Source organism: Artibeus jamaicensis, unplaced genomic scaffold (assembly GCF_021234435.1).
Source record: "Artibeus jamaicensis isolate MK-2021 breed Jamaican fruit bat unplaced genomic scaffold, CSHL_Jam_final contig_233, whole genome shotgun sequence".
NCBI lineage: Eukaryota > Metazoa > Chordata > Mammalia > Chiroptera > Phyllostomidae > Artibeus > Artibeus jamaicensis.
This window is the reverse complement of record NW_026521486.1, coordinates 7,936,070-7,958,260: the sequence shown is the minus strand read 5'-3', so window position 1 is coordinate 7,958,260 and position 22,191 is coordinate 7,936,070. Positions and strand designations below refer to the sequence as shown.

General features: G+C 62.4%; 2 protein-coding genes across 8 annotated transcripts in view; one reads left to right on the top strand and one right to left on the bottom strand.

Annotated features, from left to right (window-relative positions):
* Positions 1 to 141: 141 nt before the first annotated feature.
* KCTD17 (potassium channel tetramerization domain containing 17) lies at positions 142 to 9,674 on the top strand. Of its 6 annotated transcripts, none has more exons than XM_053662226.1 (7): positions 142 to 400; positions 1,521 to 1,629; positions 3,780 to 3,883; positions 4,774 to 4,869; positions 5,837 to 5,962; positions 7,241 to 7,331; positions 8,860 to 9,674. In XM_053662226.1, exons 1-7 carry the CDS (start codon positions 191 to 193, stop codon positions 9,195 to 9,197), a joined length of 1,074 nt encoding a protein of 357 aa, XP_053518201.1. In that variant the 5' UTR covers positions 142 to 190; the 3' UTR covers positions 9,198 to 9,674. The 6 variants fall into 6 exon arrangements, with proteins under 6 accessions (XP_053518201.1, XP_053518205.1, XP_053518200.1 ...); XM_053662225.1 differs by having other exon boundaries at positions 143 to 400; positions 7,524 to 8,952; XM_053662228.1 differs by having other exon boundaries at positions 145 to 400; positions 3,780 to 3,871.
* Positions 9,675 to 11,959: 2,285 nt separating this feature from the next.
* The window catches only part of TMPRSS6 (transmembrane serine protease 6), a 33,990-nt gene continuing 23,758 nt past the window's right edge, over positions 11,960 to 22,191 (bottom strand). For both annotated transcript variants that reach the window (XM_037160403.2, XM_037160404.2), the window contains exons 11-18: positions 19,588 to 19,733; positions 19,121 to 19,219; positions 18,167 to 18,280; positions 16,838 to 16,954; positions 16,359 to 16,527; positions 14,895 to 15,166; positions 13,259 to 13,395; positions 11,960 to 12,773 (exon numbers count right to left, since the gene is read on the bottom strand). In XM_037160403.2, coding sequence (XP_037016298.2) covers positions 12,615 to 12,773; positions 13,259 to 13,395; positions 14,895 to 15,166; positions 16,359 to 16,527; positions 16,838 to 16,954; positions 18,167 to 18,280; positions 19,121 to 19,219; positions 19,588 to 19,733 — 1,213 coding nt within the window. In that variant the 3' untranslated portion in view covers positions 11,960 to 12,614. The remainder of the gene's footprint in view (positions 12,774 to 13,258; positions 13,396 to 14,894; positions 15,167 to 16,358; positions 16,528 to 16,837; positions 16,955 to 18,166; positions 18,281 to 19,120; positions 19,220 to 19,587; positions 19,734 to 22,191) is intronic.

The window sequence follows — 22,191 nt, the reverse complement described above, 5'->3', positions numbered from 1 at the left end:
GGGCTTCTTCAAGAGACCCCGGTTTCAGGGCTTCCCAGGAAGGGCAAAGTAGGGCGGGGCTGGGGGAGGTAGGTTGCTGGCATCCGGGGACCCTCCCCCCGGGCGCCCAGTTCTGGGAAGCGTGGACTACAGCTCCCGGCATACCCTGCACGCAGTACCTGCCCGCCTCCAGCTCCAGGGAGCTGGGAGGATGCAGGATCCGGGGCCAGACTTGAGGATGGAGGCCGGGGAGGCAGCGCCGCCGGCGGGGGCCGGAGGCCGCGGTGCAGGAGGCTGGGGCAAGTGGGTGCGGCTCAACGTAGGGGGCACGGTGTTCCTGACCACGCGGCAGACGCTGTGCCGGGAGCAGAAGTCCTTCCTCAGCCGCCTGTGCCAAGGGGAGGAGCTGCAGTCGGACCGGGTGAGGCCCTCGGGTGGGTGGTGCGGGGCTGGGGTCTCCAGCTCGCTGGAATCGGGGCGTCGGGCCTGGCACTTCCGCCGGGCCAGGGACACAGGCAGGTTTTATTTACAAAGAGTCGGAGGCGGGAAGAACTGGCTGGAGGAGCGGAGGAGGAAGTGGATCGGATAGTGAGGAATGTGCCTATTGCCTTGGCAACGGGACAACGCCAGGCAACGGCCATTTGAAGCTTAGGAGAGCTGCCCTGGACTCCCTCTAGGAGGCCGGCAGATCTAATCCGGCTCTCTCCCCTCTGGGGCTGGGCGTTCAATCAGGCGCGTAGGGCCTTCCGTCCCTCCCAAGTGGGACCTTCCCAAACGGGAGTGGCTGAGGCTGCTTCTCCCCTACCGTTTGGGGTGTGGGTGGCCCAGGTGTGCAGGGAGCTGGGTGGAGAAGGCCCAAGGTGGCTTCTGAAGTGGGCTTCACCTAGGAGCCGAGCTGGCTGGCAGCCCCAGGTCTGGGGTGCCAGGGGGCCCTGCTGGACACTGCCTCCGGGACCCGAGGCCTGACATTTGCAGCTGCAGGCTCAGCCTCCTGTCTGTGACCAGGGGGGCTGGTCGGCAGATGACCGCGATGGCCCCTCCTCCCCCACTGCCTGGCCGGCTGATGCTGTGACCTTGGGCAAGTCCCCGGACCTCCTGATGCTCTTTTCTCTCTGTGGAGTTGTGCTGCTGCCTGCCCTGCCTCCCTGCAGGCTGAGGGTGTCCAATGAGGTAGCGGCTCCTTTGGCAACCTGCAGACACCCCAGAATGACTGGGGATCTGGTGGAGACAGAGTGGGGCTGGCTGCCAGGGAACAGCCTCTAAGGGGGCAATCACTGAGCCTTCACTGGGTGCCCACAGTGACCCCCAGTTATGGGGGAGAGGCATGAGGTTCAGAGATGCCAAATCCCAGGCCACAGTCAGGACAAGGCAGGGGCAGGATTTGAACCTTTGTGATCCATCGTGCTACTTCATTCCAGGGAAGAACAGACTCTACACTCTCATTCCTTTCCTCCCTCCAACGCTTTCATGGGCCCAAAGCGAGGGGCAGGCAGGGGGAAGCCTCACCCCCCTCTCACAGCCTCCACCCCTCACGTCCGCAGGACGAGACCGGGGCCTACCTCATCGACCGCGACCCCACCTACTTCGGGCCCATCCTGAACTTCCTGCGGCATGGCAAGCTGGTGCTGGACAAGGACATGGCCGAGGAGGGTGAGTTGGTGCAGGGGGCTGGCCGGGCCCACATTCATGCTACCCGCAGCCTGCCAGGCTTTCTGTGCAGTCCAGAGCCATTTCTTCCGGCCAGAAGGGACATCTGCTTTCCTGTGTTCCCTGCCTGTTCCCATCCCCGTCGGAGCTGAATCCCAAAGCTTCTGCCCAGGCTGAGCCAAGGGCCTCTGCCAAGCCGACCAGGCTGAGCTTTCACTGGATGCTGTCGGGGACGCGACCGAAACACCCAGGCAGAGGTTAGAGGGAGCCCAGGCGTCGTGGGCAGGGCCGCCCTTTCTGCTGGCCTCTCGGGAAGCCAGATGTGAGCGGTGGAGCTGGGCAGGGTGATCCAGTATCTCAGATGCCTGGTGAGGACTTGAGTCAGCAGGTGGGTGGGCCGGGTAACTGTTCCCAAACTCGGCAACCTCAGCAGCACCGTGCTGGATGTGGGTGGAGCGAGGAAGGTGGGAGCCCGCTCCCCAGCAGGGGCTTGGACCCTCCCAGGCCTGGGTGGCCGAGGCCCCGTAGACGCCCACTCCTGGGCTTGGCAGGTGGTAGGGAAACCATGCCTGGGGGGATGGCCTCTGACAGAGCCCCCGCCAGGGGCAGGGACCACAGTCTGTACTAAGGCTGTATGTGGCTTTGGTCAGCTGACCTGGCCAGGCCAGCTCGGACCTGTCACTTCTCCTTTCTGAGCCTCCATGTGGTTACAAAGTGTAGATGGTGATCTGCACTGGGGTGAACACACTTGGCAGCAACTAATGTTATGGTGCTTGTACCCTGGGGGTGTCTAGCACAGCCCATCCCTGCTCCCCAGTAGGTCCCCAGTGGGCCCAGACTTCAAAATCAGAGCCCACCACAGGCACTGGCTCAGCAGAGCCCACAGCTTCCCAGGCAGCGCCTCCGGAAGCACAGGTACCATGGGCGTGGCCTGGCCCAGGAGCAGATCCCTGGGGCAGGGGAGTGAACGCGCTCTGGCTGTGGCACAGCCAGCACTTGTTTACGGGTTCGGGGTTTCTCCGTGTTTGCCACTCCTGGCACCTCCAGGCCGGGCTAGGGCTGCGTGCAGGGGGCCAGGGCATCCGGGAGGAGACTCACTGGCTGTGTGACAATGGAAAAGTCCTTCACCCCTTTGGGCCACATCTGTGGAATGGGGCGACGCAGCGGTTCTGCTGCGAGAATCTCGAGAGTGGGGACTTAGTGCAGCGTCTGGCCCCGAGCACCAGGGAGGCAGCATCAGTCGTCTGTACCTGCAGGGGCCCCTGCAGTCCACTCACTGGCCGCCCGCTATGTGCTGGGCGCTATGTGGGCCCCGGGCCCAGGGAGCTCAGCCGCCACTCATGAGAATGGTCAGGAGTGTCCCTCCCCTGAAGGAGCTTTGAGGAGCCCACAGGCCAGGGGCCCGCCCTCTGCACCGGAGAGGTGACGCGCCTCTTCTCTTAGACACAGCTTCCTCAACGGCATGGGGACGATGGGGCCCGCTCCCCCGCGTCCCCAGGGCTTGCGATGTGCACAGGAGGGGTTTTGCAAACCATCACTCGTGGGAGTTGGAGATGTGCACGCGCACAGAGATCAGGCCCCTGCAGTGGGCTCTGAAGTCAGCTGAACTTGAGCTTGAACCTCAGCTCTGCCGCTGAGTGGCTGTGGGTTACCAACAAGCTGTTTCTCTCCCCATTTCTCCTGTGGGGCCATGAAAGTACTTACTTCTGGTTCTGAGAATTAACTGCAGTGAGGAATGGAAATGGCCCAGCACAGTGCCTGGCACTTGGCATGCGCTTCAGTCACGAAGGGGAGCATGTAGTAGGGGTCCACCGGGGCCCTTCTCATTGTGGCATTGCAGGGTCCAGTCCTAATGAGCCTGCTGCCTCCTGCTAGCCCCAGAGTAGCCCCCGGGTTAGAGGACTGGTAGGCACCCCTGGGTCACCGTGTGCAGCGGAGCAGAGATGCGATGAGGCGCTGCGTGGTGGTGTTTGGCCCCTTCCACAAAGAGCATGGAGCATGGGGTCCAGGGAAGGACATGTTTCCTCTTGCTCTATTCCTGAACTCAGAGATGCTCATTGCCCTCATGTGACTGGAGTGGGTTTGGCGAGGACAAGGGAAGAACAGGGCACAGGGCAGTGGGAGTGACCCAGGGACGGCTTTGTCTGTGCCAGGGGTCCTGGAAGAAGCGGAGTTCTACAACATCGGGCCGCTGATTCGCATCATCAAAGACCGGATGGAGGAGAAGGACTACACTGTCGCGCAGGTTGGGGCGCAGGTCGGGCCTGAGCAGCAGGGCAGCACTCATAGCCAACTGACCCAGGGCAGTTGGCGGTGGGCAGAGGGAGGCTGGGGTAGGGGTGGGGGAGGCGGGAGAAAGGTTGGCAGGAGCGGGTAGTTTTTCCCTGTGGATGCCCTGCTAGCCTGTGAGGAGAGAGGTAGTCATCCAGCTCCCAGACTGCCCAGCAGAGCCCCAGACTGGGAGGTAAACACTGGTTCTTTCCTGCCTTGAGCTGTTTGCTGTGTGACCTTGGGTCAATCATGCCCCTCTCTGGACCTTGATTTCCTCTGATGGCATACAGCGGTCCTGAGCACTGCTCACCCTTCCCTTCCTCAGGGGCCAGATGGGGTCAGTGCGGGGTTAGCACATTGTCTGTTTCATGGGGTCAGGCAGCCCCCTGGTGGGTGCCGCAGGGCTGCCGGAGCTGACATTTCTGAGCCTGGCCCCTGAGCCTCAGTGACCGGTCTGTAGGAGGAGGTGGAGAGATTCCCAGCCTACCCTGGCAGATGCAAGGGTGGGGAACAGGTAGTGAGGCACCATCTCCTGGCCCCGATTAAAGTGGGGAGGCCCTGTCTCCTGGAGGGCCTGCTGTAGTCAGTGACCTAGGATGCCCCCCAGGCCCCTCCCTTTTGTCTTGTATCACCTGTATTTCAGTTCTGACTCCCTGCCTCTCTTTAGCTGGGTGACCTTGGGCAAGTAACTCACCCTCTCTGAGCCTCCACGAAAACCCTACAACGAATGTGAAGTGTCCCACATGTAGCTGGCCCTTGGGACACAGCTCCCATCCTTCTCTCCTTCAGCAGGAGGTGGGGTTTGGGGTAAAGAAGCTGGGGGGCAGGTGCTCACCCCACTCTTGGGGCGCCCTCACATCGCCTCCCTGCCTGCAGGTCCCGCCCAAGCACGTGTACCGCGTGCTTCAGTGCCAGGAGGAGGAGCTCACCCAGATGGTCTCCACCATGTCTGATGGCTGGCGCTTTGAGCAGGTGGGCCGGGGACGCGGGGACATGGGGACCATGCTCAGGACCTCCTAGTCTCCAGGCGAAGCAGGCCCCTCCCTTCCTGCAGCCCTAGCACTGGGTTTCCCACTGCCGCCCCCACCCAGGGGTGGTCTTAAGTAAACAGGGTTAGGAAAGGCCATGCTCACAGGAACTGGGTGGTCGTGCACATGGCGGTGTGAGTGAGGCCCTGGGCCCCGGGCGACAGCTCCTGCAAAGAGTGGAGATGCAGACAGGCGGGCAGAGCCCACCTGGTTGAATACCGCCTGGAACAGTTCCACCGATGTGGCTCCCAGGGCCCCTGCAAGGGACAGGCCCAGTCACAGGCATTGCCACGTTCAGGAAAGCCCAAATCAGCGACTCCCCCTGAGGGATTTTTAGGGATCTCTAGTTCCTCCCAGTCCAGATGCTGGTTTCCCATGGCGGGGGGGTTATCATGAGTCGTGTGGCCCTAGTAATACAGCAGGCATCCCACCTGCCTCAGGTTTTCAGAGGGTTCGATTAGAGGGACCACCGATAAAGTCCCTGGCCCAGGGTAGGACTGTAGAATATTCCAAGAGTGAACAGAATATTCTCTGGGCTCCACCATGCCAACCTGGTGCTAGGGCCGCCCCATCCGACACGGGAGGCGGCAGCCTGCGGGTTCCAGGCCTCCTCCTGCTTTGAGGAAGTGGCCTGCTGGCCCTGGGCTGGGGGAGGAGCAGCAAGAAGACCTTCCCCCAGGGACCAGGCCCAGCCAGCCAGGTGGGGAGGCCAGTCTAGAAATTCACTGGGGGGTGTAGATGGGGGAGGGGAGGGGACTTCAGCCCAGAGGTATTTTCTGGAAACCCAGGCATGTGCCTGAGCAGCACAGCCAGGCCAGGACACAAGTTGGCATCAGGATGAGTGTGACGCCCTCCTCCCCCCCCAGCCAGACCTGTCATCCTTTTCTGCCCCTCACGTGCCACCCCTCTAGCTGGTGAACATCGGCTCCTCCTACAACTATGGCAGTGAGGACCAGGCGGAGTTCCTGTGCGTGGTGTCCAAGGAGCTCCACAGCGCCCCCCACGGGCTGAGCTCCGAGTCCAGCCGCAAAACCAAGGTGAGCCCCCTGCCCCGCCTGCCTGCTTTCCTCCCTCCCCACCCCTCCTCGCAGCCGTCCCTGCTCTCTCTCTCCCTCCCGCTGCACACGCACAACCCCAGTCACAGCCAGTGCCATCCATCCCATGCCACCCGTGGTCCTGTCTGCTCACGCTGGTCACCCAGGCCCAGGCTGGGGGAGCAGTGAGATGGGACCATCCCAAGGGCGAGGCAAGTGTGACTTAGATGCCACTCGAATGGTGGCCAGGGGGCAGCATGGCATGAGGGGGAGTGCCCCGAAGTAGGGGTCTCTGGGCATGGTGGGCCTCGCTCTGAGTGACCCCAGACAAGCCCCGACCCCTTGGCACCTTTGCTGTGCTGAGAACTGAGGGAGGTAGACCACGTCCTCTCTGCAGGCCGTCAAGCTTGGGACTCCTGGCCAGTTTATTCCCAGGGGTAGGTCAGTGTCCGGCTGACCCGGGTCCGGGTGGGGATGCCAAATCGGTTAGTGCTGCCCCGTTCCCAGGACCCCTCTTCTGGAGAGGAGTCAGGAGCCCTCTGGGGCCCAGCCCTGTGTGTCCACCCTGGCCTCTGAGGTGGCCTCGGCTGGCTGTGAGGAACTGAGGTCCTGCCACCCGGACCCGCAGCTGGTCGGAAGCCTCAAGGGCCTGCTACAGGCTGGGAGGGAAGGAGACCCTTCCTTCCGGGGCCTGTCCGCATGCATCGGAGACATAAGGACTCTGGCTTCCTGTCTGTCTGCCTGCATTCCCTGTCCTGTGTGTCCCTTTGCCCACCCCCACCCCAGTAAGGGCCAGTGGCTGGCCCTGCCTCGCAGGGGTGCAGAGCGAGCCTTCTGCTTCTGCCTTTGGGACCTGGGCTGCCAGGGCCTGTGGCTGGCATCCCAGGCCTGGGTGATGTCTGCCCTGGGCCTTCCCTGGCCTCATCTCCCCTCTGGGGCAGCCCTCCTGAAATAAGGCCTTCCCAAGTGCCCCTCAAGGACACCCCAGCTGCACGCCCGCCCCAGTCCTCTTCCTGCCTGCACTCAGTCTGCTCCAGGTAATGGCAGCCAGCCTGACTGGAGAGCACCCAGTGGGGCCCGTCCTCGCTGGTTTCTCCTGCCCTTCCCAGGGGACTGGACAAGATGCCCCAGCCTCTCTGGCTGTAGTCCCCCACTCTCCTGGAGGCCCCCCTTCATCTAGCCCGCCGCCTGCCCTGAGCTGGGGCCCTTGGGGACAGCGCCCACAGGCCCCCTCGTTAGTTCTGCACTCTTTCTTCCCTGGGTCCGCCGGCTGGTTCACAGAGCGCGGAGGAGCAGCTGGAGGAAGAGCAGCAGCAGGAGGAGGAGGTGGAGGTGGAACAGGTGCAGGTGGAGGCAGATACACAGGAGAAAGGTGCAGCCAACCCCCGAGGAGAATGATTGCTAATCCAAGCCGGAGCCTCCCACCCGCTCCCTGCCGGAGCCAGCCCAGCCACAGAGCCCGGGGGGCCGGGGGCCGCTGGGGGGCGGGCCACCAGGGTTAGCTCAGCTGCCCGCCTGGTGCCTCACCTGCATAACCATCCCTTCTCTCACTTTCTTTTTGCAGCCCAGTCATCTCAGGATCCCGCTAACCTTTTCTCCCTCCCACCACCGCCTCCTCCTCCTCCGCTTCCCGCTGGAGGTCCTGCCTCATCTTCATCCACCTCTTCTTCTTCCTGGATCTCATCTGCACCCTGCCTCTTCCCTCTCTGCCCCTGTCCGGGCTTTCTCTCTGCCTGCTCACGCCTCCATCCCGGGGCTGCCCTGGTCCCAGGCGCCCCGGCCTCGCATCTCAGGGCACCCTGCCTGCCGCCTCCCGCACCCCTTCTGGCAGCTCCCGCATCCTGGCCTGGGGAGCAGGCGTGCCGCTGCACCTCCTCCGCGCCTGCCCAGCCCACCGGGCACCTCTGAGACTGGGCCGCCTGCCCCAGCACCTCACCTCCTCGCCTCCTGCTCACATTTCCTCCTTGCAGGTTCCTGTCCGCACCCCTCAGACCTGAGGCTGCGCTGGCAGTAAGGGCCTCTCCTCAGCCCCTCACCTGCCCCCCAGAGCGGCCAGCCCTGGTTTGTAGCTTGGCGGCACTGGAGGGAGTGGCGGAAGCCAGGAGGGTGCTCGTCTCTTGTTCCTCGGACTTGGGCTGAACTTGCGGCTGATTTTCGCCTCTCACCCAAGTTTCTTGGCCGGCCTATCCTGGCCCTGGGTTATGAGGCTCTGAGAGGAGGAGTGAGTTAGGGGTGGACACGGTGCCATCTGCTCATCTGCGCCAGAGCAGGCTGGGAAGGGGAACAAGCCAGGTGCCTCAGCCTCCACCCTGCACGTGGGAGCGCCTGCCTTGCAGCCTCGAGGCGCCGGGTTCCCTGTCTGCAGGGGTGGGAAGGACTGGAATCAGCCCCGCTGGCTGTGGGTTGGGGCGTGGCAGACGAAAGCCCTGCTCAGGTGCCCAGAAGCCCAGAGGGGCAAGTCTCTGTCCCTCTACAATGTTAGCTGCCTCTAAAGTGGGGACAGATAGCTGCTCACTGTGACCTGCCTCTTGGCCTTGACCCCCCTGGCCAGTCTTGGCAGTATCTGGCCTCCCAGGCAGCCACCGCCAGCCCAGGATGGGGCCTGGGGACCCCAAATAGGCGAGCTGGGTCCCCTTCCTGCTCACCCTCCTTCTGGGCTCTGAATCCACCTTCTCTGGGCCTCAGCTCCCCTCTCTCCTCCCAGAAGGGACTCTGTGACTCACCTACCTCTCTCTCTCTCCCTCTCTCCCCCACCCCCTCCCTCCATTTCAACCTCCTCTCCTCCTTCCCCTGGCCCTGCATCGCCCTGTCCTCCCCCACCGGCTCCACCCCTCACCCCCTTCCCGGTGTCCGGACCACCCCCCACCTGTCCCCCTGCCCCTTTCTCTCTTATTTTCTAGCTGTTACAGGCCAGAGGCACCCGGATGTGAGGTCCCAGATCACCTCCAGGGACTTGGGGTTCCGATCTGACGTCCTTTATTTTTGTACCGTGGGGTGGGCCCCCAGCTCAGGGTGGAGGAAGCGCCCTTCCTGTGGCCGCCTCTGTCTGCACCTGCAGGGCTGTGGCCGCCCCCTGCCTCCCTGGTGGGCCCTGGGGCCCCTTGGCACAGCCGCCTGCCAGCAGCCAAAGTGTGGCGCTGTCCAGCTGTGTCTCCCAAGCCCCTGTGTCCCCTCTCCCGAAGCCCCCAGCTGCATGGTGGAAACAGTCCCTCCTGGCCCAGTCACGTCGCCTCCTTGAACTTAGTCTCCCTATCGAGTGGGTTCTCTCTTCCCCCCACCCCCGCCTACCTCACAGGGCTGTTGTGAGGTCACATCCAAGGGGAGAAGGTTCCCCAGAAGTCCTCCTTCAGAGAGTAAGCCTTCCCCAGGTGGGGCTTCTTCACCCTTCCCTCAGGGGAAGGGCCAGCTCAGCCCCAGATGAAGTTCCCATATTGGTGGGGATGAAGCAGGTGTGTTGGCCCTGTCCGAGGGGGTGCGGTGACGTGGCCATCACCTGGACTCCTCCCACCCCCATCTGTACTGCTGGGGACAGAGGGCCCTGGCCCAGAGCTGGCAGGCAGTGGCTCAGCAGGGGCGGTGGGGCTGCTCAGGAACCGGTGATACGGGGGAGGGGGGACACTGCCTCCTCCATTCAGGGGCCCGCCTGCCCGCACGGGTGACTGCCTGGCTGGGTAGTGCTCTGCCGTGTCTGGCCCCACCGTGTAATAAAAGCTGAAGAAACAGCTGGCCTGCCCGCCTCGCTCTCTTTCTCTGGGTCCCTGTTGGGAACAGGGGCTAAACTCAAGGCTGGGTAAGTGACCCAAAAGTAATGGGGCTTTTGTCCGAGGCCCAGGGACCACACCCTGCCATCACTCCACTGTGGGGTGGGGTGAGGTGGGGTTGGGTTCAAGGCTGGACCCTCTGCTCAGACACCGTGGGCATCCGCTTTGGCTGGCTGGTGCCCACCCCTCTCGGCCTCAGTTTCCTCATCTATACAACCAGGGGTTGGACCAGATGACTTCCAAGGCCCTGCCCCTAGAGTCACGGGGGTCTCCCCCTCCCTCCAGGCAGCCCTAGACCAGCTGGGGTTGCCGAGGAGGGGGTGGGCTCTGAGAAACCAGGTCCTCTCAAGCCTGGCATGCTGTCCCCCTTTCCAGCCTCACCCCACCGTCCAGGCAGCCCTCTGCTTGCTCCCTGCGGCCACCCCTACTCATCCTAATGCCCTAAGGCACTCCCACTTCCTGCCAGGACCACTCCTCCTCCCTGTGGCTCTGCCTTCTGTCCTCAATCCCAAGAAATAAACACCTAGGGACCCACCCACCCTGGCCCTCTGCCTCCTCCCTAGCCCTGCGGTGTCCACCTTGCTAAGCTCAATGTGGCTGGGGCACAGCCCTGCGAAACCGTGACCCCAGGCCGAGGCCCCCCTTGGGCCAGGTCCTCTCCTCCCCTCAGGACGCTGTGTTTATGAAGCTGGCCTCGCTTTCTGTGTCTGACTTGGCTGTGAAAGACTCGCCAGGAGCTTGTTAAAGACAGATGGCCAGCTCCCCTCCCCAAATTCTTACTAAGCCTCGGTAGGCCCATGATTTGCATTCTAGCACAGCTCCCACAGTGCTCTACCCAGTGAGCCTACCTAGGTAGGGATGCTTTACCATCCTGCCCCAGAGGGTCCCCACACAGCGTTGGCTCCGCCTGCTGTCCCCTCCCTCCCACAGACAGGGCTTGCCACCTCTGCCCACTCACCTGTGGACAGGTGTGACCATGGACAGGTAGCAGCTCCCTGTCTTCGAAACCCCCTGAAGTCCAGATCTCCTCTGCGGCTCCCCTTCCCCCAGCTAGGCTCATCCGCACTGACACCCCCCCCCCCACCCCACCCCCACTGCACCCAGGAGGTGCTAGTGACCCAGGCCTGGCCCCCGGGCCCTCTCTGAGCTCCCCCACTGCCCTGTGGCCTTGGTACTAAGACGCTGCTGCTCAGTTTCCCTCCAGCCTCTGGCCATGTCCTCAGCCTCCTACTGTGCTCAGTGTCTCTGCCTCGTTCATGACACCTGTCCACACCTGTCCACCTTCCCACAGCCTTGCCCGCCCGCTGCCCCGGCCAACTGCTCAGGCCAGCCCCCACCAGGAGAGGTTCTGGGTGGCTCCTTCACCTACCCCATCCACAGAGGCACTTCAACCCTATGCCTGTCCCCACCACCCCACGCAGTCCAGGCCCCCCACTCCCTCCACAGGGCTGCCACTGCCTTGCTCCAGAGCCTTCCATGGCTCCCCCAGAGCATCCAGGTCAAGTCCTTCGCTCAGCTCCCGGCTCTTTATAATCTGGTCTCAGTTTGCCCCCCACCCCTGCAATTTCTCTGTGGCCCTCCCCCACTCAACCTCTGTGTAACTAAAACAGCTTGCTGTCCCCTAACGTGCCATGTTCCTGTGGGACACGCTACCTTTGCACATACTGCTCACAATGCCCTTACCCCCTTGACCATGAACCTCATCTCCAGGCAGCCTTCCCTGACTGCCTGGGTCTGAGGCCACCCGAAAGCCTTTGTGCTGGAGCGGCAACCCGCCCCCCCCACTCCCACGCCACAGAGCAGGAGCCGGGCTCTGTGAACGCCTGTGGCCCCAGCAGACACCTGGTGGGAACCTGCGAGCTGCAGGCTCAGAGGGAGTGTCGGCTGGGGGTGGGGGTGGGGACCAGGAAATGGGGTAGGGCTTCCACACCAGGCTCCACTCCCAACCCCTGGTGCGATCACGAGGACGTCTCTGGCCCTCTCTGAGCCTCGGTTTCCCCCAAAGGACTCAGGAGTCCATCACTTGTCCCATTCCTCTCTCTGACCTGAGGATCACCAACTGCTGCCTTCCTGGGGTTGCTCCTGGGACATGCGCTGCTGTCGCAGAGGCCAACCCTGACTCTGCTGACCTCTCTTTGGCTTCTAGACAGTTGGCAAACAGGCTGAGCAGGAAGCAGAGTCTGCTCAGTGAAGGGTATGAGGTTGGTGCCTACGCCCCATTCAATCTCCAAACAGGGCCTCAGATCAGACGGTTTTATTCCGGGTCAGCTGAGCTCACCTCCAGGTGAGTGGGCACCGGAGGCCCAGGGGCAGGCAGGGGTGTGGAGACCTTGGGCCCCAGCTCCCCAACCCTTTGGCTCACAGGGGCCCCTGGCCCGCTTGGCTGTCTCCAGGATGCTGAGGACCCCTCCTTGGGGGCACCTCCCACCCCCACCTCTCAAGGCAGGCCAGGGGCTTCAAAGGCTGGAATCTGATCTCTGGCACGGGTGCTGCCCATGCAGCCTCTGCACTGGGGGTGGGGTGGGGTCGGGGTTCAGACATTCCTGCTGGGACGTGGCAGCTGCATCCACACTGCTGAACAATTTCCCCCCAAAGTCAGCAGGGGAGGATGGGGCAGGAGGAGAGAATTGGGAGGTGATGGGCTGGATGTGACCCCACCAACCAGGCCTGGCGACCATGCCGGCCACTCCAGGAAAGCCTTAACCACCAGCTGAGGGCCCTCTTCCTTCCTCGTGCCCTTTCTGAGTCAATGTCAGGGAGCAGGCTCAGGGACTGGATGCCACCTGCTTTTTTCACAGGGTCCCGCCACCCCAGAACGCTTGCTCCCCCACCCAGTGGGTGCCCTGGGCTCTCTGCATCCAGGAGGTGGGCCTCGGCTCCACGGAGGCAGCTCCTCAGGTCAGCACCTGCTGGATCCAGCCAATCACACCTGTGATGCGGGTGTAGACGCCAAAGTAGTTGGGCCGGCCGCAGCCCAGGCCCCAGCTGACGAGTCCTGCCAGGAACCAGCGGCCACTGGGCTCCCTGCACACCAGCGGGCCTCCGGAGTCTCCCTGAAAGGGGGGGAAGGAGGGAGGGCTGTATCAGGGTTAGGGCGCCCCGCCTCCAGGAGAGGGCCCTGACTGCTGGGCGTCTCTAAGTGGCAGCGGGAAAGGCACAGCGCCTCTTGATGCTCGGCTCCCCTCGTGCCTTGGCCTGGCCCCCAGCGTGTTCCCACCGTCCTGGACCTGTGCCCACCCCCCGTCCCCCTCTGCCTCCTCCTGTAGGCTCTTTCTAGCCCTCTACTCTGTCAGCTCGGGCAAACGGCCTTGAGGTAGGCAAGGAGCAGAACCGGCTCTGAGCCTCAGAGCCACCTGCCCACCACAGGTCCCTCCCCATGTGCAACCAGGGGCATGTCCCTCAACCTCCTGTAAAGCGACACAGCCATCCCCTCGCCTTGCTGGGAGTCCAAGAAGCTTCAGCAAGCTGATGTGAGCAGATGGCTGGGCACGAGGAACGTCGCCCTCTCCCCACTCCAGCCCAGCCCCACGGGAGTCACCTGGCAGGCGTCCTTCTTGCCCTTGTGGTAGCCGGCACACAGCATGCGGGGTGTCACCTGATAGTGATAGGCCTCGCTGCACAGGTCCTGTGGGACCAGCTGCACGTCCACCTTTTGGAGACCATTGCTGGTGGGGCCTGTCAGGTGGGGTTAAGGCCAGAGGGCAGAGGTGAGAAGATCTACTTGCCCAGGAGGCCCCGCACTTTCTCCCAACCGTCACGTTTGCATCTCAGGAGCCCCTCTCTGGCCCCACCCACTCCCTACTCCTCCTCCCCCCCCCACCTCCCCCTCACGGTCACTCTGTATGGCCCACAAGCAGAGCCCCCACCCAAAGCCTGTCTGAGTGAGTGTCTTCTCCTGCTTGAGGCCTCTTGGCCAGCTCCCCTTTGCTCTGTGACAACCCTGGGAGATTTTCCCAGAGCACACATGTGACCCCTCCTCTTGCCCCCTAAAGTACCCCAGCGCCTCTCACGGTCCAACCCAGTGCTCCTCCGTGAAGGTCGGTGTAGAAGCCCCTGGCAGTTCCACTCTGCCCCGTGCCTGGCCCCACGCAGAGACCCGTTCACCTGGAGCGCACCGAGCATTCTTCCCAAAGCCCTCAGGGGGCCCTGATGCACAGCCCGAGAGCCATCCGCAGAGCCTGCCCCAGTCCCTTGCCTTGGCGCCCCTCTGGCGCTGACTGTTCTAGGGCTCCCCGGGCTGCTGGCCGTCCCTCACTGGAACGCCTTCCCCTTCTGCCAGGACACTGCCAACGCTGTCTGCCAAGCCTCAGCTTAGCCCGCCCGTCCCCAGAAGCCTCCTGGGCCCTGCCTGTGTCAGTGGTCAGCTCCTAGCACTGTCTCCCCGCAAAAGTCCTCCCCAAGCCCAGCTGCAGGCCCGCTGTACAGTGGGTGCACATCAGTGTCTCTGAGTGAATGCGTGGACCAGGGAACCGATCCTTGCTTAACCACTGTCCTCCGCCAACCCCTCGGACAGGACAGAGCCACCACCACGAAGGACAGAGAGCGTGGCCGTAGTCGGCCAGCCCAGGCCTGTGTTCATGGAACTGAGAGGTGGCCTCCAGGGACATCGGGCCCCAGTCAGGTTAGGCAGGAAGGGGAGAAGCGCCCCGTTTCTGAGAGGCAGTGGCAGGAACAGTGGGGGCTCCGGCCGCCCCGAGTTCCCGTGTCTGCTCCAGCCCACTCTGGCTGCCTGTCTTTGAGCAACCGTAACTGTCCCTGAACCTCGTTTCCCCATCCATAAAATGGGGTCATAAAACCCACCCTGGGACTACTGGGTGGATTAAATGGAATCTCCTTCCCCCACCACCCAGCCTTAACGAGGAGCTTCCCCTACCCCGACACACACACACACACACACACACACACACACACACACACACACACACGTTGCCCTACAGTCCAGGCAGCAGAGGCGGAGCTTGCCTGTGGGGTAGTGGGGTGCCCGGTCTGCCCCTTTATCCCATGTGTGCCCCAAGGTAAACTTCCGGGACAGTTCTCCTTAAATGCCCTTCCGGGAAGAAGGGAAGAGCCAGGCAGGCAGGGGGCCCGTGGTGGTGGTTCTTTTTCCTGTGAAATCCAACCCTTAATCCCAGGATCTACAGGCACCCCGCTCCCTGCCCTGCAGGCCCGCTCACCGCCCTCGCGCAGGGCGCCCCAGCCCGTGATCCAGCAGTGCAGGCCCGGCTCGAAGAGGTGGGAGCGCGCAGGCAGGCAGACGGGGCGCACGGCGGCCGAGCGCACCACGGGGTGGTCCAGCTGCAGCAGGGCCACGTCGTAGTCATGGCTGTCCTCTTCGTGGTACGGGTGCAGGAACAGGCGGCTCACCTTGAAGGACACCTCGCCGGGCCAGCGGGAGCTCTGCCACACCTTGCCCAGGAACACGGTCCACAGCGCCGGCAGGGCCATGCTGGGGGCGGGGAGGCGTCCTGCTCAGCAGCTGCCTCCACCACGCCAGACCCTTAGAGCGGCCGGCTTCCGCACCTGGGGCACTGTCCCCCACACCTGTGCCCTCCTTCCCTGCTCTGGAAGGCCGGGTCACTGGCACAGGCACAGTGTTCACTGTCCTCCCTAGGGCCCACCTGCCTGGACCCAGCCCGAGCTCCACCCCTTCCTAGATGTGTGTGCGCCTCTCTCAGCCTCAGTCTCCTCATCTGTGAGATGGGAACAGCATCTTCTACGCATGTTTCTGGGGAGTGTAATAAGCCGTAGGTAAAAAAAATCAGCACACATGACAAGTATCCCTTCCTTCTTATGTGGGTGCTTCACAGGCGGGGCTGCCGTGGACTTGCTGAGACCCGTCAGTCCTCACTGAGAGGGGAGCGGAGTGTGGAGGACTCGGCAGACTGACCGGGCAAGGCAGCATCTGGCCATTCTCTACCTTGAGGGCAGAGGGGAGCCAGGGATGGAGTGAGACTGAGGTGGTCAGACCGCCCTCAGAAAGAGTCCCCGGGCGCCGGGCTGCTGGGGGGACCAGGGGCGATGGTGCCGGTGTGGCCGGGCAGTGGCCGAGGATTCGTCCAGCCCACTGAGGCTTGCTGTCTGCCTCTGGGGTGAGGGGAGGGGTGCCGTGGTGGTGCGGAGCCTTTGGTCGGGGACTGTGTAGACCCAGGACAGAAGAGGAGGTAGCTGTGCTGGGGGCAGAGCCGGGGGCCCAGAAGACAGGGCTGGGTGGCCCTGTGAGCCCACCGCCTTGCAGACGCAGAAGGGTCAGTGCGCTGTCCCCTCCTGGAGGCACGCCCGGAGGAGGGGGGCCGTGGCCTGGACCAGACCGGGCCATGCTGCTCCCCGCTGGACCCGGTGAGAAGCTCAGCCCCTGGCACATAGCAGGAGCACCACGAACGTCGCTGCGTGGATGCGCGTGTGAAGGAAGGAGTGAGCTACTGACCCAACTTCAAGTGAGGCCCCAAAAGGAGAGTCCGGGGCCTCGGAGCAGGTCTGTGGTGGGGCCAGGACTGAACCCAACGGCGGGGGCAGCCGTGTTCAGGGGGGCCTCGCCAGCCTTCCCTCTGTCTGCTTACAGCTTGGGGACACAGGCCCTCCCTGCTACGGCCGTCCCTGCCCCAGCATTTACAGTCTCTGTCCCCATCCCCTCCCCTCACCTGTCCTCCTGGAAGCAGTGGGCGGCTGTAATCACCCAGCGGTCGGCGATGAGGGCCCCCCCACAGATGTGTCGGCCCCGGACCTGGAGGCTGGCCTGCCACGGCCATTCACCCTCCGAGGACACAGCCCCGCCCACGATGCGGCCCGAGGGGCCCTGGAGGCCACAGTCTGCAGGTGGGAGGAGAGGGCCAGGAGGGGCAGGGACAGAGGGGCAGGAGGGAAGCCAGTGAGGCAGACGGGGAAGGGGAGGGAGGGAGGGAAGCAAGGAAGACACGGAGGGAAAGAACGAACGGAGGGCAGAGGGAGGGCCGGAGGTGGGACAGAGACGGACGGACACACGGTGAGCTTGCCCTCCAGCCTCCGGGTGTGGGCACCTCCCTCCCTCCCTCCCACGCTCTGGAGCCTGGTGCAGGGAGAGGGTATCCTGCCCACCCCACAGTGTCAGAGCCCAGGGCAGCCCGGCGCAGGGCGGGCTCACCGCAGTCCTGCTCATCGGAGCCGTCCCTGCAGTCCGACCGCCCATCGCACCGCGGGTTGGGCTTCTTCACGCAGCTTCGGTCCTCACACTGGAAGGTGAATGTCCCACAGGGCACCCCTGGGATAGAGGGGGTGGGGCAGGGCACAGAGGTGGGCCCTTGAGCCCAAGGAAGCCTCCAAATCAAGGCCCAGGGGAGATGAAGGCTGGAAGAGGCCAGGAGGTGACCGGTGAAGGGTCTCCTGGTCATAATGGAGGTTCCCTGAGACCCCTTCAGTGTTTCCCAGGCTATGTCCCTTCGCCCCGAACCTGACTGCTCTGTTGAGAGCAAGGCTGGGTCTCCCCTCTCAGCCTGGGGCCCCTGGCCACAGGGCTGCGCCTTTCCCATCAGACGAAGGCTGCACACTTCGCCTGGCGGTCCCCCAGGTCCCGCCCCTCCCTGCCTTCTCCACGAAGGCCCTTCTGCTCCACCACCTGGTTTTCGCCTGGTCTCCTTCCCTCCCACCTATTTGAATGTTACTTCTCTTCAAGGCCCAGTGCAAAGCCTGCCTCCTCTAGGAAGCCCCCCCGACCTGGTCTCTCCTCACCTCCAGGCTCCCCAAGCTACTGGACATCACGTCCAGGAGGCTTTGGGCAGAGAGAGTCGCCCATCCTGTGTTCCTACTAACAGACAATCCCCAGAGGACAGGGGCCACATCTCTGACATCTTTACTCCCGCTTCTCCTCCTGCCTCTCTCATCACCGGGTAGCTGGCAAGTGTTGGTTGGTTGGTCAGTTAGTTGGATGGATAGATAGCTGGCTAAACTAATGGACACATATAGGAAACTTGGCGGGCCAACAGATGGGTGAACTGATGGTCCAGCAGGAAGATGGGCAAGCGGCTGGACGGATGGATAGCTGAGTGAATGTAAAGACCGACAGACAGACAGGTAGTTGGCGAGATCAGCGGATGGATGTGTGTGCACATGCACTCGAGGATGCACGGATGGACGATGGAACAACAGATGCACAGATGGGAGGGGGGCAAACCAGTAAATGGGTAGATTGATGGCTGAGTGGACAGGGACACGTGATTGGACAGGCTGGTGAATGGATAAATTGGACAGTCTGATGGAGCGGACGTACACTCAAGTTCTGGTTGTCGAGACCGGAAGGTGGGTGGGTGGATGGATGGATGGATAGGCTGATGGACACGGCGTACACGCAGCTAGGTTAGTCAGTGTCTGAACACAAGAGCAGAAACCTTTGCCAAAGAAGCAGGCCAAGGGCTGGCTTGTCTGGCGAGACCCGTTCCCTGGTGGCCAACCGGACACCTGGCCGCACCCGGCCTACCTTCCCAGCACTGCTCTTCGTCAGTGCCGTTGACACAGTCAGGCTGCCCGTCACAGACCCTGGACAGGGAGATGCACGTGCTGTCCTCTTGGCACTGGAATGTGGCTCTGCAAACTGTGGGGACACAGAGGGGCAGGTAGGAGGGCGCCCACGGAACAGGCTGGGCCTCGGCGACGCCTGTGGAATACGTGTGTCGCCCTCACATCTCCCTCAGGTGCTTCACACTCGAGTGTCCCAGCAGCCTGGGGACCTGCCCTAGTTCCTCGATGAAAACAGAAATGAAGCGTCTTGTCCAAGGTCATCTGGCTCAGCCAGAACTGGACGCCTTCCCCAGCACCAGGCAGAATCCTCCCAGGGGAAGGTGCATCTCCCTGCCCTGCAGCCTCTCGCCCCGCACACGGAAGACTCTGATGGGACGGGGAGGAGGTAGGTCGGGGGAGATAACACTGGACCAATTCAGAAAGCCCAGGCTTGGGGAACAGCAGGTCCCTGAGCCCCTTCTGCAGGCCTGGGCAGTGATGACCACAAGTCCCGTCTCCAGCCTGAACCCCAGAGGAGGAGTGAGGGGCCTGTTCAAGGGATGGAGACGGAGGATTCTCGTCTTGGACACATAGGACCTGCCTGCCTCTGATGAATGCCTCTCCTTCCTGGTCCCGCCCTCGCCTGCTCTGCTCCTTCTTGGGTGGACGGCCGAGACAGAGGCTGGGATGATGGGCTGGTGGGGAGAAGCCCTGAGCTGGGGGTCAGGAGCCCTGGCCCCAGCTTTCTCTACCACTGTTCCATGGGGTGGTCCTGGGGGACCCCTTTCCCACTCGGTATCTCTGCCTTGCAGTCTGGACACAGAGATCCCCACTTCCTGGGTGCTGCTAACAGGGCCTTTACTCCCAAGGGAGGACTCGGCTTAGTGTGGAGAAGGCGAGGGGGCAGGAGGGGCATGACGGGCGGACTGCTCACCACAGTTTCTCTCGTCCAGGCCATTGGGGCAGTCCTTGACCCCGTCGCAGGAAGGCACACAGAGTCCATTCACAGAGCAGAGGAACTCTCCGGGGCAGGCTGGGGCAGGGGAGGTGCCATCAGGACATGTCACCATGAAAACACATGCAGACACAGCGTCTGTACTACACGTGTAGCCACATGTACACATGGTATGTGCATGGTCCGCGTGGACACCCATGTCCAGGCATGTGCATACAGCATGCATACAGTGTGTACGGGTGTGTACACTGAGTGAACATGCGTGACTGCTTTGCATGTGTGGGTACACACAAAACTGTGTGTGTGGTACACAAGCACAAGTGTGCCTGTGCATACACACACTCCCTTCGTCGAGCCTCTTGGTGCTCCCGGGGGTGGCAAAGAGGCCGGAAGAGGCTGAGGCGCCGCGGGGATGCCTCCCTCACCCCTGGCCCGCCCGTACTCACGGTCTGACTGGTTGTACAAGCTGTAGTGTGTCTGCACGCCGGGCCCGGTGAGCGAGGTCTGGGAGGTGAAGTTGATGGTGATGCCGGCACTGGCCACCACGGGGATCCTCTCCACATAGGGCTGCAGGGTGCGCAGGCCACACAGCCTAGGGGTGACAGGAGAGAGTCTCAGGGTCGAGCAGGGCTGTCCCCGGGGCGGGACAGCCTGGGCCCTGGTGCAGACAGGTCAAGGACAGGGCAGCCAGAGAGTGAGGACGGGCTACACCTCCACCCCCACCTCCTCTGTCTTGACTTTCCCTCAGGCGGCCGCTTGGCGACCACTCACCCCCCGGGGGTCATCTGTCTTCCAGAGCGCAGCCCGGCTGCACCACACCTGTGCTCAGACACCTTCAATGACTCCCCATTGCCTGCAGGATACACTTCAAAGTCTGGAAGTCCCCATTACCTAGCAAGCCACAGTTTTCTCTGGGCCTCCCTTTCCTCCCTGATAAAAGAAGGGCTATTTGTTCTCTGCTGGCCTGAAATCTGGCAAAAAGGCTGCAATGTGTGTGCGGCGGCTGAAGTCCTGGCTGTTCTGCTCTCTGTGGACAGGACAGGGTGCCCCCTGTACTCTGTGGGGGGAGAAGGCAGCACACTCCTGCTTCTGCACGGTCCTTCACACAGAGACACCCCCCCCCCCATAGCCCTGGTGGTCTTCCTGTGACGCTCTGGGCATGCCGGAGGCGCCGGCCCTGCTCCAGGACCAACAGCACAGTGCTGATGGGTGGGAAGCTCCTTCTCTGTGCGTGGTCACACCTGGTGGGACCGTCCCCCAGAGGTGGGAGCACCCCCAACCCCTGCTGGGCACCCTCCCTCCCAAGAAGATGCCCCTGTTTCCCACAGCAGGAAGGAGGCCCCCGCAGAGCAGCAGAGTTTTCCCCACTGAGCAGGAGGCAGTCCTCCCACCTCCAAAGCTGGGGCGCAGCGAGCTCATCCCGCACAGATCTGGGCGGACCGCCCCTCACAAAGCACGTGGGCGCACTTCCACGGGTCGGGTGAAGCCACACCCCCAGAGCATCGGGACCCTCCCCAAGGAGCCGCGTGGGGTTCCCGCCTTCCCAGGCGGAACAGTCCCGGAACAGACGCGATGTTCTCAGGCGTGCCCCCTCACCGCGCCAACAGGAGCACCTCCACCGAGCAGGGAAACACACCCAGAAGACCGGCACAAAGCGCTCCAAAGAGAGGTAGAAAGGCTACAGCTGAGCAGGTCAGAGGCAGTCAAGAGAGCAGGTGGGAGTGCCCCACGGCATGCTGGGAACACGCCCGCCCACCCCAGCAGGTCACCTGGTTCTCCGGGGGACCAGGTGCTTCCTCAGAACTTCTAGAACGTGCTAGGCACCTAACTGAGTTAATCAGCGAGTTAACCAATGAAAACTGAGGACGAGCTTTGGGGCTACGGGAACATCTCACAGCGTGGGGCGGGGGCCGAGCACAGCTGCAGCCTCCAGAGGCCGCATCACACAGGCATTCCCGGGTTCTTGAAGCACCTCCGCCCTGGGAGAGGGGACTTGGTCCCGAGGCCAGAACCCAGCCTCCTCGGGGCCCAGGAGGACCCTCCAGCCTGCTGGAGGGCGGGGGGCGGCGGCGGCGGGGGGAGGTGGCCCCGACTCTCAAGGCAACTGGGGCTTCAGGGGCTGAGCCCACACGTCCCCACCTGTGCCCACAGACCTGGCCCAAGGGGTGGCCTCCCTATGCGGACTGGGCGCAGTGACCGTGTTCTTGCCCGCACACCAACAAATAACTCTCAGAGTGGGCTCTGGGGACCCCTGGGGTCCAAAGTAACAGTAATTTTCTTAATAAAGCTCAGCAATCACCTGGCGTTTTGACTCACAAGAAGAGCACAGTGGAATTGTCCAGAGACTGCATGATGCATGAGAGGGTTAACTGATTAAATGCAGGAGCAAATGTGGGGGGGTCCAGTTGCGGTCTACTAACCCAGTTATTAAAGCAAGTTGCCAAAGTATAAAGTGGCGTTAATTTTCTCACCAAAGTTACTAGTTTGGGAAAATACAATTTTTTTTTAATGTTAAAATGTAATGGGTCTGTTATTATTTTAAAGGAGTCGATAAATACTTAAAAATTTCTCAGCTTTAACTTATAATGCCGTAACATAGATTATGTAACCTGTATACAAACTCCTTGGGGTGCACAAAAATTTTTTAAAGTGTCAAGGGATGTTGAAGTGGACACTTTTGAGAACCGCTGCTAGGATTTTTACAGCCCGGGGAGAAGGCGCCACTAGGGGGCACCCCCGAGCAAGCCTGGCCCTTCTGGTCTTTAAGGAAAGAAGGGGATTTTGTCCTTGTTTTTAAAGTGGATAAACAAATGTTATGAGGGTCTGTAATCCCCAGAAAACCACCCTGGGGAGCCAACGGAAGAGCCTGGGAAATCCTGGGCCGGGGTGAAGGTGAAGGAGGAATCAAGTGCATCCCTAAACATCTGAAGATTCAAGGACATGGGGGGCTGCCTCCCCACTGTCCCTGGAGATGGTGTGACAGGAAGGAGCCAGAACCAGGTTGGAGGGGAGTGGAAACGCTCCAGTCTAAAATAATTCAAGGGCTGCAT

Bases quoted from the DNA above. Each gene is read 5' to 3' on its own strand.
- KCTD17 (XM_053662225.1), top strand. From the start codon at position 191: ATGCAGGATCCGGGGCCAGACTTGAGGATGGAGGCCGGGGAGGCAGCG. The intron at 401-1,520 runs GTGAGGCCCTCG...TCACGTCCGCAG, and splicing joins AGGAGCTGCAGTCGGACCGG to GACGAGACCGGGGCCTACCT. The intron at 4,870-5,836 runs GTGGGCCGGGGA...CCACCCCTCTAG, and splicing joins ATGGCTGGCGCTTTGAGCAG to CTGGTGAACATCGGCTCCTC.